The sequence below is a fragment of the Oncorhynchus gorbuscha genome, linkage group LG18 (genome assembly GCF_021184085.1).
Source record: "Oncorhynchus gorbuscha isolate QuinsamMale2020 ecotype Even-year linkage group LG18, OgorEven_v1.0, whole genome shotgun sequence".
NCBI lineage: Eukaryota > Metazoa > Chordata > Actinopteri > Salmoniformes > Salmonidae > Oncorhynchus > Oncorhynchus gorbuscha.
The window spans coordinates 27,835,173-27,861,656 of record NC_060190.1 but is presented as its reverse complement, the minus strand read 5'-3'; the positions used below and the strand labels follow the sequence as shown (position 1 = coordinate 27,861,656).

The window sequence follows — 26,484 nt, the reverse complement described above, 5'->3', positions numbered from 1 at the left end:
TGTGAAATGTGCTACAACAAAGTACTGAGTAAAGTGTCTGAATAGTTCATATGCAAATTGGGATATTTCTATTTTTATTTATACATTTGCAAAAATTTCTAAAAAACTGTTTTTGCTTTGTCATTATGGGGAATTTGATGTAGATTGATGAGGGGGGAAAACGATTTAATCAATTTTAGAATAAGGCTGTAACGTAAGAGAATGTGTAAAAAGTCAAGTGGTCTGAATAGTTTCCGAATGCACTGTAGCTATGAGTAACACTTTTTATGAACTTAACATCATAACAGTGTCATAATAATGGCATAAAATTACTTAAGTGGGTAAGTAGTATTGTTTGGTCAACTTATGTAATTACTCCTGTTATAACGATTACAAAATGAGACAGCCTTGTCACATAAAATGTCATGACAGGTTTTGACATTTGTTATGTCATGTTTATGACCATGTTATGACGTACAGTTCAAATGAACTGTTACCAATGTATGGTTCGGGTTCATGAAGGCTAACATGTCATCCTAAAGTTGACAACATATGTTTATTTTGATGTTGTTGTTGTTTTCTCATGGGATATTGAATGGAAGCTTTATTAGGTCTACAATATATTTAATCAAGATCGTGTAAATTAAATCTGACAATTAGCCTCCACAGAGGAAATCATTCATATTTACATTTTATTAATGACAGATTTGTGTTTGTGTAGGTTACTAAATAAAATGTCAACTGTAGCTTAAACTGTATGTTGAGGTTCGAATTCAAACGTTTGATTTTACACCAATATCAGACAGCATTACGGGATGATTCCGATTGCAACAAGGTTCTCTCTAAAGTAAAATGACATTCGAATTCACAGCCACCGCAACATCGACGTTGCATCGACTGTACTGATGTTAACGTAATGACATCATCCTGTGTTACGCATAGTAAAAAATAATTCACCGCAAAGAAAGCACGCACCTTGCTATGCGGTATCCTTTAGAGGTCCATACTCTGACGTCCCCACACTGAAGTTGACATCTATAACGGTTAAAGTATAGGTTAAAGTTTGGGTTTAGGTAAGGGTTGTTGTTCAGGTTAGGGTTAGGATAATGGTTAAGGTTAGGATTTAGGGTGTGGACGTCCCAAGTATCCCGGTTTGCAGTAACCAAGAAAGCATAGACGATTGCGCGAGTTGAAGAAGTAGGGCTCGCCTGTACGACACGACAACAAAATCGTTTAATTCAAATATTTAGAATTTTCAAAAGTTGGTACTCTAATTGTATCTACATTTACAATTCAACCTGGAGGGACAGAAACGTAACGGGTGCCGTTACTGGAAGAAAAACGCTATAGATTTAGCCGAAACTGGAATATTATGGGAGCTGTTTTGGCGGCCTTTTCTGTCGCAAGCTGGGTACGTTTCTTCTCATATGATATCACGAACATATTTGTGCACAAGAACCAGGTTGACATATGTGACAAACATAAAGAATGGCATAGTATCAATCTTCGACTGAACTCATACAAGGTTGTCAGGATGATGTGACGTAAGCAACAGGTCAGAATCATGAGGAGGCGCAAGCGCCTGCCACTCATCTTGAAACGAATTACCTGAACTAGCGGACTCGAATGGTGGTAGCCTATGTGATTGACTAGGAGTTGGTTAAGTATCTGCTTGTGTGAAAAACATGGTTTTGATTTGCCTCTGCTTTTGCTCTGGCTTGCTCTGGTCTCCACAAATGTCAGGTCTCAATATGTGTTCACAGTTATAGACTAGAATATACATTTTCATAGGGAAAAGGGAAACAAACTATTTTCCTCTCCCAAGTAGCCCACAATACACACATATTATGGGGCTACTGTAAGTCCTAAAGGGTTAATCATGCTACTACTGGTCATCTGCTCTACTCATGATTAATTGGATTAACAGTGCTTGCTGCCTTGTCCTAGTCCAAAAACAAAGACCATGGCATGCTTAAACTGTTGCCATAATATGTATGTGGAGCAATCTACATGTAATAACGTACATATAATAGTCTACATGGAATAACGTACATACAATAGTCTATATGTAATAATGTACATAATAGTCTACATGGAATAACGTACATATAATAGTCTACATGTAATAACAGACATATAATAGTCTACATGGAATAATGTACATATAATAGTCTACATGTAATAACGTACATATAATAGTCTACATGGAATAACGTACATACAATAGTCTATATGTAATAATGTACATAATAGTCTACATGGAATAACGTACATATAATAGTCTACATGTAATAACAGACATATAATAGTCTACATGGAATAATGTACATATAATAGTCTACATGTAATAACAAACATATAATAGTCTACATGGAATAACAAACATATAATAGTCTAAATGGAATAACAAACATATAATAGTCTACATGGAATAACTTACATATAATAGTCTACATGGAATAACATACATATAATAGTCTACATGAAATAACGTACATATAATAGTCTACATGGAATAACGTACATATAATAGTATACATGGAATAACTTACATATAATAGTCTACATGGAATAACATACATATAATAGTCTACATGGAATAACGTACATATAATAGTCTACATGGAATAATGTAATATAATAGTCTAAATGTAATAACAAACATATAATAGTCTACATGGAATAACAAACGTATAATAGTCTAAATGGAATAACAAACATATAATAGTCTACATGGAATAACTTACATATAATAGTCTACATGGAATAACATACATATAATAGTCTACATGGAATAACGTACATATAATAGTCTACATGGAATAACGTACATATAATAGTCTACATGTAATAACAAACATATAATAGTCTAAATGGAATAGCAAACATATAATAGTCTACATGGAATAACTTACATATAATAGTCTACATGGAATAACATACATATAATAGTCTACATGGAATAACGTACATATAATAGTCTACATGGAATAACGTACATATAATAGTCTACATGGAATAATGTACATATAATAGTATACATGGAATAGCGTACATATAATAGTCTACATGTAATAACGGACATATAATAGTCTACATGGAATAACGTACATATAATAGTCTACATGTAATAACAAACATATAGTCTACATGGAATAACAGACATATAATAGTCTATGTAATAACATACATATAATAGTCTACATGGAATAACAGACATATAATAGTCTACATGTAATAACGGATATATAATAGTCTCCATGGAATAACGTACATATAATAGTCTACATGTAATAACAGACATATAATAGTCTACATGGAATAATGTACATATAATAGTCTACATGGAATAACCTACATAAAATAGTCTACATGTAATAACAAACATATAATAGTCTAAATGGAATAACAAACATATAATAGTCTACATGGAATAACTTACATATAATAGTCTACATGGAATAACATACATATAATAGTCTACATGGAATAACGTACATATAATAGTCTACATGGAATAACGTTCATATAATAGTCTACATGTAATAACGTACATATAATAGTCTACATGGAATAACGTACATATAATAGTCTACATGGAATAACAAACATATAATAGGAATAACAGACATATAATAGTCTATGTAATAACATACATATAATAGTCTATATGGAATAACAGACATATAATAGTCTACATGTAATAACATATATAATAGTCTATGGAATAACGTCTATAATAGTCATGTAATAACAGACATATAATAGTCTACATATAATACATATAATAGTCTACATGGAATAACTACATGTAATAATAACGTGTCTAATACATATAATAGTCTACATGGAATAACATACATATAATAGTCTACATGGAATAACGTACATATAATAGTCTACATGTAATAACGTAATAACATATAATAGTCTACATGTAATAACGTACATATAATAGTCTACATGTAATAACGTACATATAATAGTCTACATGTAATAAAGAACATATAATAGTCTACATGTAATAACATACATATAATAGTCTACATGGAATAACAGACATATAATAGTCTACATGTAATAAAGAACATATAATAGTCTACATGTAATAACATACATATAATAGTCTACATGGAATAACATACATATAATAGTCTACATGTAATAACAGACATATAATAGTCTACATGGAATAACAGACATATAATAGTCTACATGTAATAAAGAACATATAATAGTCTACATGTAATAACGTACATATAATAGTCTACATGTAATAACGTACATAGAATAGTCTACATGGAATAACAGACATATAATAGTCTACATGTAATAAAGAACATATAATAGTCTACATGTAATAACGTACATATAATAGTCTACATGGAATAAAGTACATATAATAGTCTATATGGAATAAAGTACATATAATAGTCTACATGGAATAACATACATATAATAGTCTACATGGGATACATGTATCTCTGTCAATCTCATACAGTGTTATCGTCATATTATAGCCTAGACTAGAGACGTCATATTATAGCCTAGACTAGAGACTAGAGCAAAATATGTTATGATGTAACAACAAGAGGACAAAGGGGCATTTGTCCTGCATTGGGCGCAGCTCAGAGATAAGTTATACAGTCGTACTTTATCTCAGACCCAACTAATAAGTGTCGGCCAAGCAACCAAATACACATCCACCACACAACGTTGCCATGAATAGTTTCAAAAACATTAGTAGGCCAGGACGTTCAGTAGCTACTCTAGTACATGCCGCTAGACATATGAATTTAGGCTTAGCTGGGGAGTAGTATTGGGATTGAGACACATGCATACAACAACAAGCCTAATCCAATGCCTTCCGACCTCCATTTTAACTGTCTAGCTATTAGACAGTCAACTTGTGATTCCTGGTTCTTCTCCACATTGACCCAGCTAAAGCTGATGTTCAAATGTTCATAAATGACCAGCATGGTCAAATAATAATAATCACAGTAGTTGTCGAGGATGCAGCAAGTCAGCACCTCAGGAGTAAATGTCAGTTGGCTTTTCATAGCCGATCATTGAGAGTATCTCTACTGCTCCTGCTGTCTCTAGAGAGTTGAAAACAGCAGGTCTGGGACAGGTAGCACATCCGGTGCACAGGTAAGGGTTCTCATCAGTCATGTGTAAAAGATTTGTCTTGCCGGCTTGCCCATATTCTGGCTACCCATGGCTAAGCTGACCTTGTGTCTGTCTGCCTGGGGTATTACGTTGTTTACAAGCTAGTAGGCTACTTAGGGCTGACAGAGTCAGGTGTCTTAAAGGTACAATGCCGTGATGCCTTTGTAATGGTTACTGTAACACTGTTGTATCACTGTTGTGGTGGATTAGACATGTTTTTTGTTTCTCTGTCTTGGTTGAATATCTCGAATTCTCCTAAGTACACTTGATTTTACCCCCACGGTCAAAAAGACAGTTGTTTACTTGTTTTTATTGCGTTTGGATTAGGTTCAGGCCTACCACCACATTGCTGCAGTATGTAGTGTTTCAAGTGCCAAGACGAAGGTTAATCAGTCCATTCAGTGTCTGCACTGACTCTGGCTTGTCCCTAGCTGACCTACAATGTAGGGGAATGTTTCGCAATGATTTCCCACCCTATCTACAACCGCACAGGAACGTTTGACAATGGTTTTCCCTCCTCTATTTCCCTCTAGGTGCCGTGTCTGTGTAGCAGTGCGACATGCTTGTTGTGCAGATGTTGTCCCCAGAGCAAGAACTCCACGGTAACGCGAGTCATCTACGCCTTCATCCTGTTGCTAGGGACCATTATAGCCTGTATCATGCTGTCACCAGGAGTGGACGAGCAGCTAAAAAAGGTAGGAGACGGGCCAATCAATTGAATTCATACACACACTTCCTGTGTGAGACATGAAGTGTGTGTGTGTGTGTGTGTGTGGAGGTGTTATGGAGACGATGAATCATGCTGTGTCAGTAGATGTTTGTGTATATGGTGAATGATCATTTGTTACTTAAATAATGCTTGAATACATGGGGAGGCTATTGGTGAAAAGAGTCAAGTCACACATACCTAAAACGGTGGGGGCCTACACACAGAGTTGCAACTTCCAATGCAACCTTACTGTATGTTTAAGGTTGCATTAACATTGCAACTATGTCTAAATTGAAACATTGACATATATTCATTCCAAATGGGAATTTTGAATGACTATGGTTGGTTACTTAGAAATTGTGACAGTTTTGTGGTACAGTACTGATAGTAGCCAACTTGTTGATTTACAGTACCAAAGCAAAAATGTAATGTTATTGAATTGCAGACTCGCACAGCCAGACTATGGAAATGGACAGTAGATAAGACTTACCTGAATGGTTTATGCCTATGTCCGTCTGTGCCTGTAGATTCCTGGGTTCTGTGAAGACGGAGCAGGCATCAATGGAAACATCAACTGTACGATCTTAGTGGGCTATAAAGCCGTGTACCGGGTGTGCTTCGGAATGAGCATGTGTTTCCTGGCGTTCGCTCTGATCATGATCAACGTGAAGAACAGTCGTGACCCGCGCTCCGCCATCCACAACGGGTAACCACCCCATAACGCAACGCACCCATCAGAAAAATAAAAAGGGCCCACATGCTACATGTAATTAAACTTAAATGCCAACTTTGACTTTAAAGTCAGTATTTCATTGAATACCTTTTATTAGTAACCTTTTACACTTGTGGGAATTGGTCTATATGGGTAGGGCTGAATTGACATGTTTCTTACAGATGAAATATGGAAAGCCTATATGCATAACCATGGTAACAGTGGAAAGGGAACAGTTTGAGATTATGGTAAAATGATTAGACCAAAGGTGAGGAAACAACAGTTCACCTGACACAAGACGGAATCCAAACATTACACTGTTGATTTTATGTTAAGTTGACATTTACTGTACTTTTCACCAGTAACATGTTAAGAATATTCCTGTAAAATGTGTGGTAGGTGCAACATAAGACAAAAAGACATGACAAGGGTTAGAGTGAGAGGACTAACCGGTGTCTCCAAGTAGCCACACACCTCTCCAAAGTGTGCACAGTTCCTAAGTCATTTCATGGCACTTTTATGACTCAAAGAAGAATCTTCAACTATGCGTTTTTGTTGTTGTTTTGCTTTCTCCTCCTGCCGTTGAGGAACCAGAGCAAGCGCACTTGTAGTTGTTTTGTTTGTAACACAACCATGCGTCTCCGCTCTAACACAATTACTGATGTTGTTTACACAATCCAAAAAAAACGGTCCATTATGAATCGCAATCTGGTTCAGATGGGCATCATTTGAAAGCCTGGTCTATTGCCAACGTGAGTAGCTAAGTTATAAAATATCCAAAATTACACCTTTAGGCTTTCACAGTGTAATTAATGGAAACAAGATCTTCATTTTGGTGCCCATAGAAAGGAGCAATGAGTGCATTCAGGTGTGTGTGCCAAGACACCAAAAAAAAAATCACAATAGACAAACATAGGCTCATTCTGTTCAGAACAACCAATGGTATAACACCATGTCATCTTGTAACTGTACATCGAGCATAGTGATCATAAATGTTGACACTACAGTATATGACATGAGTTTCATGATACAGTGGGGCAAAAAAGTATTTAGTCAGCCACCAATTGTGCAAGTTCTCCCACTTAAAAAGATGAGAGAGGCCTGTAATTTTCATCATAGGTACACTTCAACTATGACAGACAAAATTAGAGAGAGAAAATTCCAGAAAATCACATTGTAGGGTTTTTAATGAATTTATTTGCAAATTATGGTGGAAAATAAGTATTTGGTCAATAACAAAAGTTTATCTCAATACTGGTGTTCTTTGGATGTCAATAATGGTGTTCTTTGGATGCAACTCAGCATTCTTTGTCCTCCAAACACAGCGAGTTGAGTTTTTACCAAAAAGTTATATTTTGGTTTGATCTGACCATATGACATTCTCCCAATCTTCTTCTGGATCATCCAAATGCTCTCTAGCAAACTTCAGACGGGTCTGGACATGTACTGGTATAAGCAGGGGGACACGTCTGGCACTGCAGGATTTGAGTCCCGGGCGGCGTAGTGTGTTACAGATGGTAGGCTTTGTTACTTTGGTCCCAGCTCTCTGCAGGTCATTCACTAGGTCCCCCCGTGTGGTTCTGGGATTTTTGCTCACCGTTCTTGTGATCATTTTGACCCCACGGGGTGAGATCTTGCATGGAGCCGCAGATCGAGGGAGATTATCAGTGGTCTTGTATGTCTTCCATTTCCTAATAATTGCTCCCACAGTTGATTTCTTCAAACCAAGCTGCTTACCTATTGCAGATTCAGTCTTGCCAGCCTGGTGCAGGTCTACAATTTTGTTTCTGGTGTCCTTTTGACAGCTCTTTGGTCTTGGCCATAGTGGAGTTTGGAGTGTGACTGTTTGAGGTTGTGGACAGGTGTCTTTTATACTGATAACAAGTTCAAACATGTGCCATTAATACAGGTAACAAGTGGAGGACAGAGGAGCCTCTTAAAGAAGAGGTTACAGGTCTGTGAGAGCCAGAAATGTTGCTTGTTTGTAGGTGACCAAATACTTATTTTCCACCATAATTTGCAAAAATCCTACAATGTGATTTTCTGGATTTTTTCTACTCGTTTTGTCTGTCATAGTTGAAGTGTACCTATAATGGAAATTACAGGCCTCTCTCATCTTTTTAAGTGGGAGAACTTGCACAATTGGTGGCTGACTAAATACTTTTTTGCCCCACTGTATGTAACTGTGAAGTGCACATTTGGACTCACGGCTGTTTGGCTTGCTTTTATGACATCAAAGCGGTATTTATTATAATCCTCAACGTCTCATCTTTCAAAATACATTGTCCTCCTTAATTTACAGAATTTCCCAGCATTTACAGACAATAAAGTATGTGCAAGTTTGCCAAACTAGCAGGAGGGATGGGGGCAACTTCTTGTCGCGTGAGATGCTCAAGTTCAGAACGTCTGTCAGTCAAAACCCACACAGCGCTGTGAAGCGCAGAGCCAGGGCTCTTACGTCATGTATAGCATGTTACTGTACAGCCACCGTGTTCCAATTAAGGTGTTTATGGGGCGGCTACGTAGCCTAGTGGTTAGAGCATTGGCCTAGTAACTTGAGAGGTTGCAAGACCAAATCCCAGAGCTGACAAGATACAAATCTGTCGTTCTGCCCCTGAACAAGGCAGTAAACCCACTGTTCCTAGACCGTAATTGAAAGTAAGAATTTGTTCTTAAGTGACTTGCCTAGTTAAATAAAGGTTAAAACTTCTTAGGGGTCAAATCCTATTAGCGGGAAGGATTTGACAACATCCGGTGAAATGGCAGAGCACCAAATTCAAATTAAATTACTATAAATATTTAACTTTCATGAAATCACAAGTGTAATACATAAAAATAAAGATTACCTTCATGTTAATCCAGCCACCATGTCAGATTTCAAAAAGGCTTTACGGCGAAAGCAAACCCTGCGATTATCTGGACAGCGCCCCATAATACAAATGCATGACAAACATTTTTCAACCAGGGAGGTGCGACACGAAAGTCAGAAATAACGATATAAGTCATGCCTTACCTTGAAAGATCTTCTTCTGTTGGCACTCCAAAATGTCCCAGAAAAAATGTCCCAGAAATATCATAAATGGTCCTTTTGTTCGATAAATTGCTTCTTTATATCCCCAAAATGTCCATTTATTTGCGCGTTTGATTCAGAAAAACACCGGTTCCAACTCGCCCAACATGACTACAAATGATCTAATAAATTACCTGTAAACTTGGTCCAAACATTTCAAACAACTTTCCTAATCCAACTTTAGGTATCCTAAAACGTAAATAATCAATAAAATTTAAGACGGAATATACTGTGTTCAATAGCGGATAAAATCAACGTGGTGCGCACGGCACCAAACTAAAGTACACTTGGCTTGACACTCAGTCTGAACAGCCGTACTTCTTCATTTCTCAAAGGAAAAACATCAACCAATTTCTAAAGACTGTTGACATCTCGTGGAAGCCAAAAGAACTGCAACCACAGGTGCCTCATAAATCTAGTTTCCCATAGAAAACCAATAGAAAACACAGTCACCTCAACAACAACACGATTTGTCCTCTGGGTTTCACCAGCCAAATAAGTTCTGTTATACTCAAATACATTATTTTAACAGTTGTAGAAACTTTAGAGTGTTTTCTATCCAAATCTACCAATTATATGTGTATCCTAGCTTCTGGGCCTGAGTAGCAGGCAGTTTACTTTGGGCACGCTTTTCATCCGGACGTCAAAATAACGCCCCCTATCCCAAAGAAGTTTTAAAAAGTGCCCAAATCTGCCATTTTCAACCCATATACAGGTACGATTGTAATGTGCTACCTCAAAAAAGCATGTAGACTGCTTGTAACTTAACAATTCTCATAATGGGGGACTGGTAAGACACTGACAACTTTCACTCATATGATTATCACACTGCCGCAACCAAGGGCAATATTAGTGAAATGATCTCATACACAACGGGTCACTCAGCTAACGTGCTTCAGGCCACCATGCCGAGGAACCCGAGGAGAATAGCTGAACTAGAATTTTCCGTAGCAGCTAGACATCATAAGCCTATTCACGTATATTTACTAGTTGATAAATTACCTCTCTTTCCCCCCCAGGTTTTGGTTCTTTAAGGTGGCTGCCATGGTTGCCGTGACAGTCGGTGCCTTTTACATTCCTGAAGGGCCTTTTACTCGCAGTAAGATTGACACAATTTAAATCCTTTCGGTCATAGATTATTTTGTGATAGTTGATATTTGTATATTATTATGATTTATCAATGCAGCCTTTGACCATGCATACCATGCACAATCAGCATACATGAGTGATATACAATTAGTCTGATATTAAAATGTAGTGTAATATTAACACTATTAATTATTGATATACACAATGATAATCATGTAATAGTAATATTTTTTGAAACTGCTTGTTGATACGTGTAATATAATGATGAGGGCCTCCCGATTGGTATCACTACAGACCCGGGTTCTTTCCCAGGCTTTGTCACAACTGGCCGTGACCGGGAGTCCCATAGGGCGGCGAAAAATTGGCCCAGCGTTGTCCGGGTTAGGGGAGGGTTTGGCCGTTGGGGTTTTACTTGACTCATTGCGCTCTAGCGACTCCTCCTGGCGGGCCAGGCGCCTTGCAGGCTGACTTCGGTCATCAGTTGAGCGGTGTTTCCTCCGAAACATTGGAGCGGCTGGATTCCGGTGGGTGTTAAGGAGCGTGGATTGGTGGGTCATGTTTCGGAGGACGCATGACCTGACCTTCGCCTCTCCTGAGCCCGTTGGGGAGCTGCAGCAATGAGACAAGATCGCATTTGGATTGCAATTGGATATCACGAAATTGGGGAGAAAAGGTGGTAAAAAAAGTATAATTAATATTTATCATGACTGTAAGTCGCTTTGGATAAAAGCGTCTGCTAAATGGCATATATTATATTATTATTTCTTTTTTAAGTGTCATGTGATGATGGTCTCTGTGTGTGTGTGTGTGTGTGTGTGTGTGTGTGTGTGTGTGTGTGTGTGTGTGTGTGTGTGTGTGTGTGTGTGTGTGTGTGTGTGTGTGTGTGTGTGTGTGTGTGTGTGTGTGTGTGTGTGTGTGTGTGTGTGTGTGTGTGTGTGTGTGTGTGTGTGCGCGTGCGCGTGCGCGTGTGCGTGCGTGTGTCTAGCGTGGTTTGTGGTGGGTACCTGTGGGGCGTTCTGCTTCATCCTGATCCAGCTGGTTCTGCTGGTGGACTTTGCCCACTCCTGGAATGAATCCTGGGTGGATAACATGGAGAGAGGGAACTCCAGGGGCTGGTACGCAGGTGAGTCTTCCTGGCAAATCAAATCCACTTTTAAATCCACTTACGATCGCAACACACTTAGTAAACAGTAAAGCAATAAAATGAAAGCGGGGGTGAAAAGAACAAACACACACACACTCAAACAGTCAGAATGATTAGCCAAATGAATGATGTTTTGGTGATTAGGAATGCTGATGGGAGGTTTAGTTTGATGTTTCAGCAAGTATTCACCTTTTTTTAAAGTAAGTGATATCAATTCACCACAATTGGTAACTACCTGGTACCAAATAGCACATAACAGTAATTATTTGAATGATTCCAAAAGAGTAATTACTGTATTAAGTAAATACCAGCTAAATAAATGGTAACTGTAACATACAGTAAGTGCAGGTGTCAATAGTGCTCACACTCTGTATAATGCTCTTAGACAGAATATGTTCTGCTTCATAATAACAACGCAACTTGAATCTGATTCGGTCTATCCTCTCGTCTCTAGCCTTGCTCGCTGTAACTGGACTCAACTACGTCATGGCCTTTATCGTTATCATCCTGATGTACATGTTCTACACTCGGTCAGAGGGCTGTCTACTCAACAAGTTCTTCATCAGCTTCAACTTGCTCCTCTGTGCCGTAGCCTCTGTTGTGTCTATCATGCCCAGAGTACAGGTGAGCCCTCATTCAACAGATAGGACTATTAGAGTGTAAAATAGGGACCTTGTAGCAGTCGCAAGGACAAAAAAAATCAGCACGAGGCAGGGAGGTAGAGGTGGAAATGAATGTTGTATTTATTTAGACAGCGCTGGTGATGACGGTGATCAATTCACAAGTAGATATATTTACAAATATCTGACTTCAAAATGTCAGTATTGAAAAAGAAAAAAGCCTCCTATCAGACATAACCTGTCCTAAGCATAAAGAAACAGGTGGGGTCTACTACACTCAATTGCATCCTACCCAAACGAATTGTCAAACAGAACTGACCAGAACATACCCAAGCGGGCACTTACAGTGCCTTCAGAAAGTATTCACACCCCTTGACTTTTCCCACATTTTGTTGTGTTACAGCCTGAATTTAAAATGTATTTCATGTAGATTATTTTGTCACTGGCCTATACACAATACATCATAATGTCATTTGTACATAAATGGAAAGCTGAAATAACTTGAGTCAAGTATTCAACCCATTGTTGTGGCAAGCCTAAATAAGTTCAAGAGTAAACATGTGCTTAATAAGTTGCATGGACTCACTCTTTGTGCAATAATAGTGTTATATACCCTGATGAAGACAGCTTGTCTGTCGAAACGTTGGTTATTCAATTATTGCATCTGAGCTCCTAGTGTGCAGCTCTCCTTTCATTTTTCAATAATAGTGTTTACCATGATTTTTGAATGACTACCTCATCGCTGTAACCCACACAAATAATTATATGTAAGGTCCCTCAGTCGAGCAGTGAATTTCAAATACAGATTCAACCACAAAGACCAGGGAGGTTTTCCAATGCCTCGCAAAGAAGGGTACCTATTGGAAGAAAATAAGTGAATATTGATTGGGATATCCCTTTAAGCATGGGGAAGATATTAATTACACTTTGAATGGTGTATAAATACACCCAGTCACTACAAAGGCACATATCAGGTATGAAGGTAAGACCCAGATGCAGACCACTTCGAATAACCAATAGTTTAATATTCCAACAGGGGGAGGCAATAGACAGGTCAAGGCAGGCAGGGGTCAGTGAACCAGAGGTGGGGCAATGGTACCGGACGGCAGGCAGGCTCAGGGTAAGACAGAGGTCTGTAATCGAGAGGGGGGCAAAGGTGCAGGTCGGCAGGCAGGCTCAGGGTCAGGGGCAAGCAGAGTGGTCAGGCAGGCGGGCTCGGAGTCAGGACATGCAAGGGTCAAAAACCAGGAGGGTGAGAAAAGAGAGACTGGAAATAACAGGAGCTGAGACACAAAACACTGGTGGACTTGAACAAACAAGACGAACTGGCAACAGACAAACAGAGAATGGGAGAAAAAGGGCTGAAAGGTGTACTGTATACAAAGGGTACGAGCTGCACCCTGGACATAGGCTGAAACCAACCCACCACCGTTTTCACCTTCTCGGGATCCATCGTTGACACTCCCAGCAGAGATGATGTAGCTCAGAAGGGAATGGTGGAGCGATGGAGCTCACACTTTTCCGCCTTAACGAACAACTGGTTCTCCAGAAGGCGCGGGAGAAGACGAGGATGTCATCAATGTAGACGAAGGCGAACTGGTTCAGCATGTTGCGGAGAACGTCATTCATCAGAGCTTGGAACACGGCAGGGGCGTTGGTGAGGCCAAAGGGCATGACCAGATATTCGTAGTGGCCGCTGGCTGTGTTAAAGGCGGTCTTCCACTCATCCCACTCTCGTATCCACACCACGTGGTAGCCGTTACGTAGATCCAGCTTGGAGAACTCATTGGCCCCCTGGAGCAGCTCGGAGGCAGAGGAAAAGAGTGGTAGGGGATAACGGTTCTTTACAGTGATGTCACTAAGCCCCGATAGTCAATGCACGGACGCAGGGTTCTTCTTCGTGGAGATGAAGGACAAGACGGCGGGAGAGGAAGACGGATGGATAATTCCAGTAGCTAGGGAGTGCCCAATGTAGTCCTCCATAGCCTTGGAGGCGAGTACAGATGCCCCTGGGGCGGCGTGGTGCTATGGAGAAGGTCAATCCCGAAGTCATAGGGGCGGCGCGGCGGAAGGGAAATGGCCCAGGACTTGCTGAACACCTCCCGGAGATCCTGGTACTCCTCGGGAATGGCGGAGAGATCCGGAACCACCTCAGAGGGCCCAGGAAGCTGGTTGCGGGGCTGGTCCCGGGGCTGGTTGCGCCGACTTCAATTGAACTATTTAACCTTTATTTAACCAGGTAGGCCAGTTGAGAACATTTTCTCATTTACAACTTCGACCTGGCCAAGATAAAGAAAAGCAGTGCAACACAAACAACAACACAGAGATACACATAAACAAAAGTACAGTCAATAAAACAATAGAAAAAATCTTTATACAGTGTGTGCAAATGAGGTAAAATTAGGGAGGTAAGGAAATAAATAAGCTGTAGTGGCGAAGTAATTATAATTTAGCAATTAATCACTGGAGTGATAGATGTGCAGAAGATTAATGTGCAAGTAGAGATACTGGGGTGCAAAGGAGCAAAACAAATAAATAACAATATGGGGATGAGGTAGTTAGATGGGCTATTTACAGATGAGCTATGTACAGGTGCAATATCTGTGAGCTGCTCTGACAGCTGATGCTTCAGTGATTTTTGCAATTCGTTCCAGTCATTGGCAGCAGAGAACTGGAAGGAAAGGCGACCAAAGGAGGAATTGGCTTTGGGTGTGACCAGTGAAATATATCTGCTGGAGCGTGTGCTATGGGTGGGTGCTGTTATGGTGACCCGTGAGCTTAGATAAGGCGGGGCTTTACCTAGCAAAGACTTATAAATGACCTGGAGCCAGTGGGTTTGGCGACGAATATGAAGCGAGGGCCAGCCAATGAGAGCATACAGGTCATTGTCACGGATCTCATCGTAATGAGGATCGGACAAAAACGCATTATGGTAAGTAGGGTAGCCTAGTGGTTAGAGCGTTGGTTAGAGCGTTGGACTAGTAACCGGAAGGTTGCAAGTTCAAATACCCGAGCTGACAAGGTACAAATCTGTCGTTCTGCCCCTGAACAGGCAGTTAACCCACTCTTCCTAGGCCGTCATTGAAAATAGGAATTTGTTCTTAACTGACTTGCCTAGTTAAATAAAGGTAAAATAAAAAATAAAATAAAAATTAACCAAAACACTTGAACAAAATAACAAAGTGAAAAAACCTAAACAGTTCTGTAAGGTGCATAAACCATACAGAAAACAACTATCCACAAAACACATGAGCGAAAAAGGCTGCCTAAGTATGATTCCCAATCAGAGAACACGATAGACAGCTGTCTCTGATTGGGAATCCTACTTAGGCAGCCTTTTTTCCTTTTGTATTTGTGGGTCGTTGTCTTCGTTTGATGCAGGTATAGCCTCACGGAGCTTCATGTTCGTTTTTGTTAATTATTGTTGGCGACATTTAAAGAAATAAAGAGAAAATGTACGTTCACAACACTGCACCTTGGTCCGGTCATTTTCAAGACAGCGATCGTGACAGTCACAGTGGTGGGTAGTATATGGGGCTTTGGTGACAAAACGGATGTCACTTTGATAGACTGCATCCAGTTTGCTGAGTAAGAGTGTTGGAGGCTATTTTGTAAATGACATCACCGAAGTCAAGGATCGGTAGGATAGTCAGTTTTACGAGGGTATGTTTGGCAGCATGAGTGAAGGATGCTTTGTTTTGCAAAATAGGAAGCTGATTCTAGATGTAATTTTGGATTAGAGATGCTTAATGTGAGTCTGGAAGGAGAGTTTACAGTCTAACCAGACACTTAGGTATTTGTAGTTGTCCACATATTGTAAGTCAGAACCGTCTAGAGTAGTGATGCTGGACAGGCGGGCAGGTGCGGGCAGCGATAGGTTGAAGAGCATGTATTTAGTTTCACTTGCAATTAAGAGCAGATGGAGGCCACGGAAGGAGAGTTGTATGGCATTGAAGCTCGTCTGGAGGTTAGTTAACACAGTGTCCAAAGAAGGCCAGAAGAATACAGAATGGTGTTTTCTGCGTAGAGGTGGATCAGAGGATCACCAGCAGCAAAAGCGGCATCATTGATGTATACAGAGAAAAGAGTCGGCCCAGATTTTAACCCTGTGGCACCCCCATAGAGAATGCCAGAGGTCCGTACAACAGGCCCTCCGATTTGACACACTGAACTCTGTCTGAGAAGTAGTTGGTGAGCCAGGAGAGGCAGTCATTTGAGAAAACAAGGCTGTTGAGTCTGACGATAAGAATGTGGTTATTGACAGAGTCAAAAGCCTTGGCCAGGTCAATGAATACGGCTGCACAGTATTGTCTCTTATCGATGGCGGTTATGATATCGTTTAGGACATTGAGCGTGGCTGAGGTGCACCCATGACCAGCTCGGAAACCAGATTGCATCGCGGAGAAGGTAATGTAGGATTCGAAATGGTCGGTGATCTGTTTGTTCACTTGGCTTTTGAAGACCTTAGAAAGGCAGGATAGGATAGATATAGGTCTGTAACAGCTTGGGTCTAGAGTGTCCCCCCTTTGAAGAGGGGGATGACCGTGGCAGCTTTCCAGTCTTTGAGGATCTTAGATGATACAAAAGAGAGGTTGAACAGGCTAGTAATAGGGGTTGCAACAATTGCGGCAGATAATTTTAGAAAGAGAGGATCCAGATTGTCTAGCCCCGCTGATTTGTAGGGGCCAGATTTTGCAACTCTTTCAGAACATCAGCTACCTGGATTTGGGTGAAGGAGAAATGGGGAGGCTTGGGCAAGTTGCTGTGGGGGTGCAGGGCTGTTGACCAGGGTAGGGGTAGCCAGATGGAAAGCATGGCCAGCCGTAGAAAAATGCTTATTGAAATTTTCAATTATCGTGGATTTATCGGTGGTGACAGTGTTTCCTAGCCTCAGTGCAGTGGGCAGCTGGGAGGAGGGGCTCTTATTCTCAACAGACTTTACAGTGTCCCAGAACTTTTGGGAATTTGTGCTACAGGATGCAAATATCTGTTTGAAAAAGCTAGCCTTTGCTTTCCTAACTGCCTGTGTATATTGGGTCCTAACTTCCCTGAAAAGTTGCATATCTGGGGGGCTATTTGATGCTAATGGAGTACACCACATGATGTTTTTGTGCTGGTCAAGGGCAGTCAGGTCTGGAGTGAACCAAGGGCAATATCTGTTCCTGGTTCTACATTTTTTGAATGGGTCATGATTATTTAAGATGGTGAGGAAAGCACTTTTAAAGAATAACCACCAGGCATCCTCTACTGACGGAATGAGGTCCATATCCTTCCAGGATACCCGGGCCAGGCCTGCTCGCTGAAGTGTTTTAGGGAGCGTTTGACAGTGATGAGGGGTGGACGTTTGACCGCAGACCCATTACGGATGCAGGCAATGAGGCAGTGATCGCTGAGATCCTGGTTGAAGACAGCAGAGGTGTATTTAGAGGGCAGGTTGGTCAGAAGGATATCTATGAGGGTGCCCGTGTTTACGGGGCATGGCAGAATGGACTCCAGCCCATTATGTCACCCATAGACCAGTTGACTGGGTTGTGTCGCTGTAGCCAGTAGAATCCCAACACCGTGGGGATTTGGGGGGACTTGATGAGCAGGAACTGAATGGCCTCACTGTGATTCCCTGACACACGTAGGTTGATGGGAGTGGTGTTATCTGTGACCCGACCTATAGAGCGCCTGTCCAACGCTCTAGCATCCACGGGAATGGAGAGGGGCTGAGTGGGGATGTTCAGCTCGGAAGCCAGAGTGGCGTCCAAAAAGCTCTCATCGTCCCCGGAGTCAATGAGGATACGGTGAGATTTGGACTGGTTTCCCCACAGCAGAATGACATGAAAAGGGGTACTCGCTCCTACCTGTGAGCCTGGTCTTTTACCTGGCACGAAGACACAAAATGACCAAAAGTCCCGTAATACAGACAGCTCCTTGTGCTGATCCGGTGTTGCCGTTCTGCTGGTGACAGCCCAGCCCTGTCTAGTTGCATAGGCTCGGCAAACAGTGCCTCTGCCCTCCTCGGTGACTCTCGAGGAAGGTCGGGAAATCTTGGGTCCTCTCGGCCACGGGACCGTCGGGGACTTCCGGGATGACTCGGAGGTGAAAAGGGGTACAGTAAGGGAAGCAGAAAAGCTTCTTTCCTGGAGTTCCCCACCCCTCCATGGCCCACCAGAGTACTCGCTCCTACCTGTGAGCCTGGTCTTTTACCTGACACGAAGACACAAAATGACCAAAAGTCCCGTAATACAGACAGCTCCTTGTGCTGATCCGGTGTTGCCGTTCCGCTGGTGACAAGCCCAGCCCTGTCTAGTTGCATAGGCTCGGGAAACAGTGCCTCTGCCCTCCTCGGTGACTCTCGAGGAAGGTCGGGAAATCTTGGGTCCTCTCGGCCACGGGACCGTCGGGGACTTCCGGGATGACTCGGAGGTGTGGTGGAATCCCTGGACGTGCAAGTGAAATCAAATTTACTCTCCATCCGTCGTTCCCGCAATTGGCCATCATTGCGGATGGTCAAAGCGATGAGGGAGTCAAAATCTGTGGGTAACAACCGAGCCGCAAGCTCGTCCTTAACCTCCTCCAAGACAACGTGGAGGAACATGTCGAACAATGCTTCCGGGTTCCACGCACTCTCTGCTGCCAACGTGACGGAAATCCACGCAGTCCACTACTTATGAAACGGAGATAACCCGGTCGGACACGCGCAATCTGGAAAGGCTGCGAACAGGTGTGGGAAGACTAAATGATTGATTGGCTTTCTGCTTGGACACCGGGAAACATAGGGACGACAGAACTCCTCCAAAACTGTGACGTGAATTGGTGGCCTCTGTCTGAAACGGCATCTAACGGGAGGCCAGAATTCTGAACACATTCTCGATAATGATTTGTGCCGTCTCCTTAGCGGAAGGAAGTTTAGCGAGGGGAATGAAATGTGCCGCCTTAGAGAACCCTATCGACAACCGCCACAGTGCAGGCGTCCTGCTGGAGCTGGATTAGCTTCCGGGCAGCTTCATTCCCGGAGAACGGGGCATCAACGACCTTCCTCACAAACTGGAGACTCTTCCTAAGGCACTTGAACCCCTCAGACACCTCTCACCACGGCTCGAGCATATGACCGGCTGCTGTTCCCATACAGCGGTAGCCCAGTTGAGAGCCCTTACAGACAACCGCGTTATGAGGTAGGCTAATTTGGAGCGATCCGAGGGGAAGGAGGAGGGCTGAATCTTAAAAATGAGGGCACACTGAGCTAGAAATGCCCGACAAGTGCTCATCTCTCCATTAAAGCGTTCTGGAGGAGGTAATTGGAGCTCCTGGGAAGATGGAGTGGCCGGTGGGGCGGCGCTGCTAACCGCCAAGTTGCTGAGAGGCGGTGGGGTTACCACTGTGGCAGGCTGCCCCCCAGATGACCCACCGAATTGCTCTAACAGCATTTCCAACGCCTGGGCATGGGGCTCAGCCAACGTTTGGACACCTTCCATCAGCCCACGAAGCAATACCTCGTACCTACCAATGGAGGCTCTTTGGGAGGAGATGGCATTGCGCAGCTGGTCCGGGTGTGCTGGGTCAGTCATGGCCAGTTTGTACTATCAGGTATGAAGGTAAGACCCAGATGCAGACCACGTTGAATCAACAATAGATTAATATTCCAACAGGAGTAGGCAATAGACAGGTCAAGGCAGGCAGGGGTCAGTAAACCAGAGACAAATAATATACAACACATTGTTGAGTGCTGCTCTCTATATTTTCAAGCATAGTGGTGGCTGCATTATGTTATGGGTAGGCTTGCAATCGTTAAGGACTGGGGAATTTTTCATGATAAAAAAAAACGTAGTAGAGTTAAGCACAGGCAAAATCCTAGAGGAAAAGCTGGTTCAGTTGGCTTTCCACATTTCCACAAAGAATTCACCTTTCTGCAGTAAAATACCCTAAAACACGAAGCCAAATCTACACAGGAGTTGCTTACCAAGAAGACAATGAATGTTCCTGAGTGGCCAAGTTACAGTTTTGACTTATATCTGTTTGAAAATCTATGTCAAGACTTGAAAATGGTTGCCTAGCAATGATCAACAACCAATTTGACAGAGTTTGAAGAATGTTGAAAATAATAATGGGCAAATATTGTACAATCCAGGTGTGCATAGCTCTTAGAGACTAACCCAAAAAGAGTCAAAGCTGGAATCGCTCCCAATGGGGATTCTAACATGTATTGACTCAGGGCTGTTAATACTTATGTAAATGAGATATTTCTGTATTTCTATTTCAATACATTTGCCAAAAATTCTAAAAACATGTTTTCACTGTGTCATTATGGGATATTGTGTGTAGATGGGTGTGAAAAATAATAAATGTAATCCATTTAGAATTCAGTCTGTAACACAACAAAGTGTGGAAGGAGTCAAGGGTTATGAATACTTTCTAAAGGCACTGTAAATACCATAAGCCACACCTATCCTGGCACGCAGGCCAGGTACATCTATGCGCGCTTAACCGTCTGGGAAACCAGACGTGTTCCAAACAAAGATAATTAAGAAATTGCCAGAAAACTGGTAAATAGAATGAAATAAAGCTAAGCTTCTCCATCAAAAGTGTTGCACAGTTATTGAGCGCTCCAAACAACGTGTCCACTACGAGAATGAGAATGGTATATGAATAATATTATATTCAATGAATTAGCAGAAGTCACCATAACCAAACATTCTAGATTACTGGGGAAATGCGCCGATTAACAGTAACTTCAATACTGAGTATATATTTAATGGGGAAGTGATAAACATTGACAAACAAAGGGCACACCATTGACACAAAGAATGCTCACTGATTTGGTGGGTGCTGATATTTGTCCTATTTCACACATGTACACGGGTTTATTAATACACGTGTGAATTGGATATCCCAACTCTCCCTATTATCAACAGCAACCCTGGAGCAATCAGGCCTAAGTGCCTTGCTCAAGGGCACATCAACAGATTTTTGACCTTGCCAGCTTAGAGATTTGAACTTGCAACCTTTTAGGTTACTGGCCCAATGCTCAAACCACTTTGCTACCCTGCCACCCATTTGCAAGAGTCAGTGTGCATCTAGTGGAGAGACGTGTCTAAACTAAGTTTCAACTCATATTCAGTTGATTCTGAGTTGTGACCAACTTTGTGATGCAAGGCGCAGCCACAGCCTAATTTAAATGATCAAAAATGTCACAGTGGGCCTAGTACAGCTTAAAGTACATACTAAAATGTCATGTGGTCAAGAACAAACCCAGTCCCTAATTATAACACACGTCTGCCAGTAGCGGCTGATGATTTAAAAACTTGTGGCGGTTAACAGATGAAAAGTATTAAAACAAATATTTATTACAAGGAGGATTTTTAAATATGTTTTTATTGTTGTTTTAAAACGGAGGTCCATCCTCCCTTTGCTACGTGGAGAAACCCCCACTGAGGCCTAGTCAGACAGTATTTCCATGTTTGGTATCCCTTTGTAAATCACGGTTACTTTTTTTTTTTTTTTTTAGGAATCCCAGCCCCGATCTGGTCTACTCCAGTCCTCCATCATGACCATGTACACCATGTATCTGACCTGGTCTGCCATGACCAACGAGCCTGGTCAGAGCCACTGTTATACAAGCTGCTGACCTAACAGCACTGCCTCCCTGACTTGTTCATCTATGTTCATTATTCATTTAATACCAAAAAATTAACAGTTCATTGTTCATATATCTAACCATTTAAATGCAATCATATTCATAATTATTGGGAACGATCAAATAGCTTCTCAGTCAGACTGACATCCTTTGAAACATTTGCCCATGAATTGCAAACACACCGCCATTCTCCATGCTAAATGCAAATGTATTTGTTCAGCTCGAGTTAAACTCAAAAGTCATTATTCATATTAAAATATAAACAAAAGAAATAATAAGAAAAAATACATATCTTTTTAAATTCCCCTCTTAGACCGGACATGCAACCCCAGCCTGCTGAGCATCTTCCAGCAGACACTGGTGCCCACGCTGGCCCCTCTGGAGATTAAGAACCAGACGGCCGTGGTGATCATCGGCACCGAGGAGCCCATCCTGTCCTCGCCCTATCTGCAGTGGTGGGACGCCCAGAGCATCGTGGGATTGGCCATCTTCGTTCTATGCATCCTCTACTCCAGGTATGATTCGGTGACTGGTGACTGGTGACTGGTGACTGGTGACCCCCCCCCGTTCATGAAATTAGAATATCAGTTTGCAGTTTGAGCACTCTGAAAAGGACTTTATCAATCCAATCCATGATTGTGACTTTTTAATCTAATACCTTTGGTTATACTTAATTATAACTTTATTGAATAATTATACATGCTTATAAATATTTACAAATGCTTATAAATGCTTTCGAAGTTATTATAAATTGTAAATGCTCACGTCCTTGTAGCATCCGCTCATCCAACACCAGCCAGGTGAACAAGTTGACCATGGCCTCCAACGACACGGTGACCCTGGAGGAGAGTAACGCGGGCACACCGGACGAGGAGGTGGGAGGGACGGGTACGGGGAGGAATGGACCCGGGCGTGTGGAGGACAACGAGAGGGACATGGTCCAGTACAGCTATTCCTTCTTCCACTTCATGCTCTTCCTGGCTTCGCTCTACATCATGATGACTCTCACCAACTGGTATAGGTCAGTAAGGCCAAACTACACAGATTACCAACGTCGTGAAGTGCTACATCTGAAAACGTTACTAGCTGTCAAGTCCTTGCTTCCTTCGCCCTTGTTTCCTTCGCCCTTGTTTCCTTAATTCCCCCTTAAGGATTTGTTCTTGACAGACCTTGGAGAGGATCCAAGGTCCCTCCCTCACACATCCTTCTCCACTGAGTTTTAAAAGTAATTGAGAAAATAAGGACGGAGGAAGCAAGTATTTGACAGCTAGTAACATTTTCAGACACAGCCATGGTGTCAAGTTTGGTTATGCAGATTTGGATTGAAGTGAAGTTGACTTCCAAATCAAATTAAATAAAATGTTATTGGTCACATACAGGTCACATACAGGTGTTTTTAGTAGATGTTATTGCGGGTGTAGCGAAATGCTTGTGCTTCTAGTTCCGACAGTGCAACAATATCTAACAAGCAATATCGAACAATTTCACAACATATACTAAATACACACAAATCTTAAGTAAAGGAATGGAATTAAGAATATATAGTTATATGGATGAGCAACGTCAGAGTGGCATAGACTAAGATACAGTAGAATAGTATAGAATACAGTATATACACTACCGTTCAAAAGTTTGGGGTCACTTACAAATTTCCTTGTTTTTGAAAGAAAAGCACATTTTCTGTCCATTAAAAAAACATCAAATTAATCAGAAATACAGTGTAGACATTGTTAATGTTGCAAATGACTATTGTAGGTGGAAATGGTTAATTTCTTATGGGATATCTGCATTGGTGTTCAGAGGCCCATTATCAGCAACCATCACTCCTGTGTTCCAATGGCACGTTGTGTTAGCTAATCCGAGTTTATCATTTTAAAAGGCTAATTGATCATTAAAAAACCCTTTAGCAATTATGTTAGCACAGCTGAAAATGGTTGTCCTGCTTAAAGAAGCAATAAAACTGGCCTTAAACTAGTTGAGTATTTCGGCATTTGTGGGTTTGATTACAGGCTCAAAATGGCCAGAAACAAAGACCTTTCTTCTGAAACTCGTCAGTCTATTCTTGTTCTGAGAAATGAGGGCTATTCCATGCGAGAAATTGCCAAGAAACTGATCTCGTACAACGCTGTGTACTACCACCTTCACAGAAGAGAGCAAACTGTCTCTAACCAGAATAGAAAGAGGGGTGGGAGGCCCCGGTGCACATCTGAGCAAGAGGACAAGTACATTAGAGTGTCTAGTTTGAGAAACAGACGCCTCACAAGTCCTCAACTGGCAGCTTCATTAAATAATACCCGCAAAACACCCGTCTCAACGTCAACAGTGAAGAGGTGACTCCGGGATGCTGGCCTTCTAGGCAGAGTTCCTCTGTCAAGTGTTTGTGTTCTTTTGCCCATCTTAATCTTTTCTTTTTATTGGCCATTCTGAGATATGGGTTTTTCTTTGCAACTCTGCCTAGAAGCCCAGCATCCCGGAGTCGCCTCTTCACATCTTTTATAGTTCAACATTTATATTTAAACTCTCTCACGCAACACAAGGCAGCTCTAGCTCTCTAACATGAAAGTGACCGCAAAGCAACACAGCAATGCTGCAACGCAATACTTCAACCATAGATATTTCTCTTAAAGATCCACACCATTACATTTGTTCAGATATTAATATAGAAATCTTACTTTTTTTCTTATACAGTCCTGATGCAGAATACAATGCCATGACCAGCAAGTGGCCGGCGGTTTGGGTGAAGATCAGCTCCAGTTGGGTGTGTCTCACCCTCTATGTCTGGACCCTGGTCGCCCCCATGATCCTCATCAACCGGGACTTTAGCTGAAAAGGTTTCCGCTAACGCAGTATTCTTCTTTCACTTTCCTTATCTTGATTCCTGATTTTGCTTCGTTTTTTTACGTTTTACATAAACATTGACCTTATTGCCTACTGTACATTTCACGTGATTTTCAGTCAAAATGGACTGTGTTGTTTTGTGTATTAGATGTTGATGGTTTTTCATAAAAATATCTCTTTAGTTAGCGTTTTAGATCTATTACAGTAGATAGATCCACACGTGAACCTGGTGTTAAATCTCCAGCCTTGTGGTACATTTGACATTTTATGCAATTTGGGACCAAACGCAGGGATAGTTGACCTTCATGTCAAAGGAACATCTTTCATTTAAAAAAATGTCCTTTATCTCATAGCAAGAAAAGTATGTTAACCCTTTGGAATTACCTTATTGATCTGATCTTCATCTAAGTCACAACAATAGACACACCAGTGTGCTTAAACTAATAACACACAAATTATTATATGTTTTGTCTATATTGAATACATCATTTAAACATTCACAGTATAGGTTGGGGAAAGTATGTGAACCCCTAGGCTAATGACTTCTCCAAAAGCTAATTGGAGGTAGCTAACCTGGAGTCCAATCAATGAGACGATATTGGAGATGTTGGTTAGGGGAAAGTATGTGAACCCCTAGGCTAATGACTTCTCCAAAAGCTAATTGGAGGTAGCTAACCTGGAGTCCAATCAATGAGACGATATTGGAGATGTTGGTTAGAGCTTGCCCTATAAAAAACCCTCACAAAATGTGAGTTTGCTATTCACAAGAAGGATTGCCTGATGTGAACCATGCCCCTAACAAGAGAGAATTCAGAAGAAATAAATAAGATTAAGAATTGTTGACTTGCATAAAGCTGGAAAGGGTTACAAAAGTATCTCTAAAAGCATTGATGTTCATCCGTCCACAGTAAGACAAATTGTCTATAAATGGAGAACATTTAGCACTGTTACTACTCCCCCTAGGAGTGGCTGTCCTACAAAGATGACTGCAAGAGCACAGCGCAGAATGCTCAATGAGATTAAGAAGAATCCTAGAGTGTCAGTTAGACTTACAGAAATCTCTGGAACATGCTAACATCTCCGTTGACGAGTCTACGACACGTAAAACACTAAACAAGAATGGTGTTCATGGGAGGACACCACGGAAGAAGCCACTGCTGTCCAAAAAAACATTGCTGCACATCTGAAATCTGCAAAAGTGCACCTGGATGTTCCACAGCGCTACTGGCAAAATATTCTGTGGACAGATGATACTAAAGTTGAGTTGTTTGGGCCTGGACAACTTGCTTTCATCAACGGCCAAATGAAGTCCCAAGTTTATCAAGACATTTTGCAGGAGAATGTAAGGCTATCTGTCCTCCAATTGAAGCTCAACAGAAGTTGGGTGATGCAACAGGACAAAGACTCAAAACACAGAAGTAAATCAACAACAGAATGGCTTCAACAGAAGAAAATATGCCTTCTGGAGTGGCCCAGTCCTGACCTCAACCCGATTGAGATGCTGTGGCATGACCTCAAGAAAGCAATTCACA

The 26,484-nt window shown here is 41.5% G+C and overlaps 1 protein-coding gene across 1 annotated transcript; it reads left to right on the top strand.

Moving 5' to 3' along the window:
* The first annotated feature begins 941 nt into the window (after positions 1 to 941).
* On the top strand, positions 942 to 25,447 carry LOC124004060 (serine incorporator 1-like). The gene is made up of 10 exons (XM_046312823.1): positions 942 to 1,390; positions 5,682 to 5,843; positions 6,385 to 6,563; positions 10,659 to 10,738; positions 11,714 to 11,851; positions 12,327 to 12,496; positions 21,986 to 22,076; positions 22,428 to 22,629; positions 22,890 to 23,135; positions 24,803 to 25,447. Exons 1-10 carry the CDS (start codon positions 1,352 to 1,354, stop codon positions 24,939 to 24,941), a joined length of 1,446 nt encoding a protein of 481 aa, XP_046168779.1. The 5' UTR covers positions 942 to 1,351; the 3' UTR covers positions 24,942 to 25,447.
* Positions 25,448 to 26,484: the final 1,037 nt, after the last annotated feature.

What these genes read in the sequence shown, in the direction of transcription:
- LOC124004060 (XM_046312823.1), top strand. Translation starts at nt 1,352, where the DNA reads ATGGGAGCTGTTTTGGCGGCCTTTTCTGTCGCAAGCTGG. An exon ending in CCTTTTCTGTCGCAAGCTGG is followed by an intron (nt 1,391 to 5,681) that starts GTACGTTTCTTC and finishes ATTTCCCTCTAG; the next exon opens with GTGCCGTGTCTGTGTAGCAG. An exon ending in CTCCAGGGGCTGGTACGCAG is followed by an intron (nt 11,852 to 12,326) that starts GTGAGTCTTCCT and finishes TCTCGTCTCTAG; the next exon opens with CCTTGCTCGCTGTAACTGGA.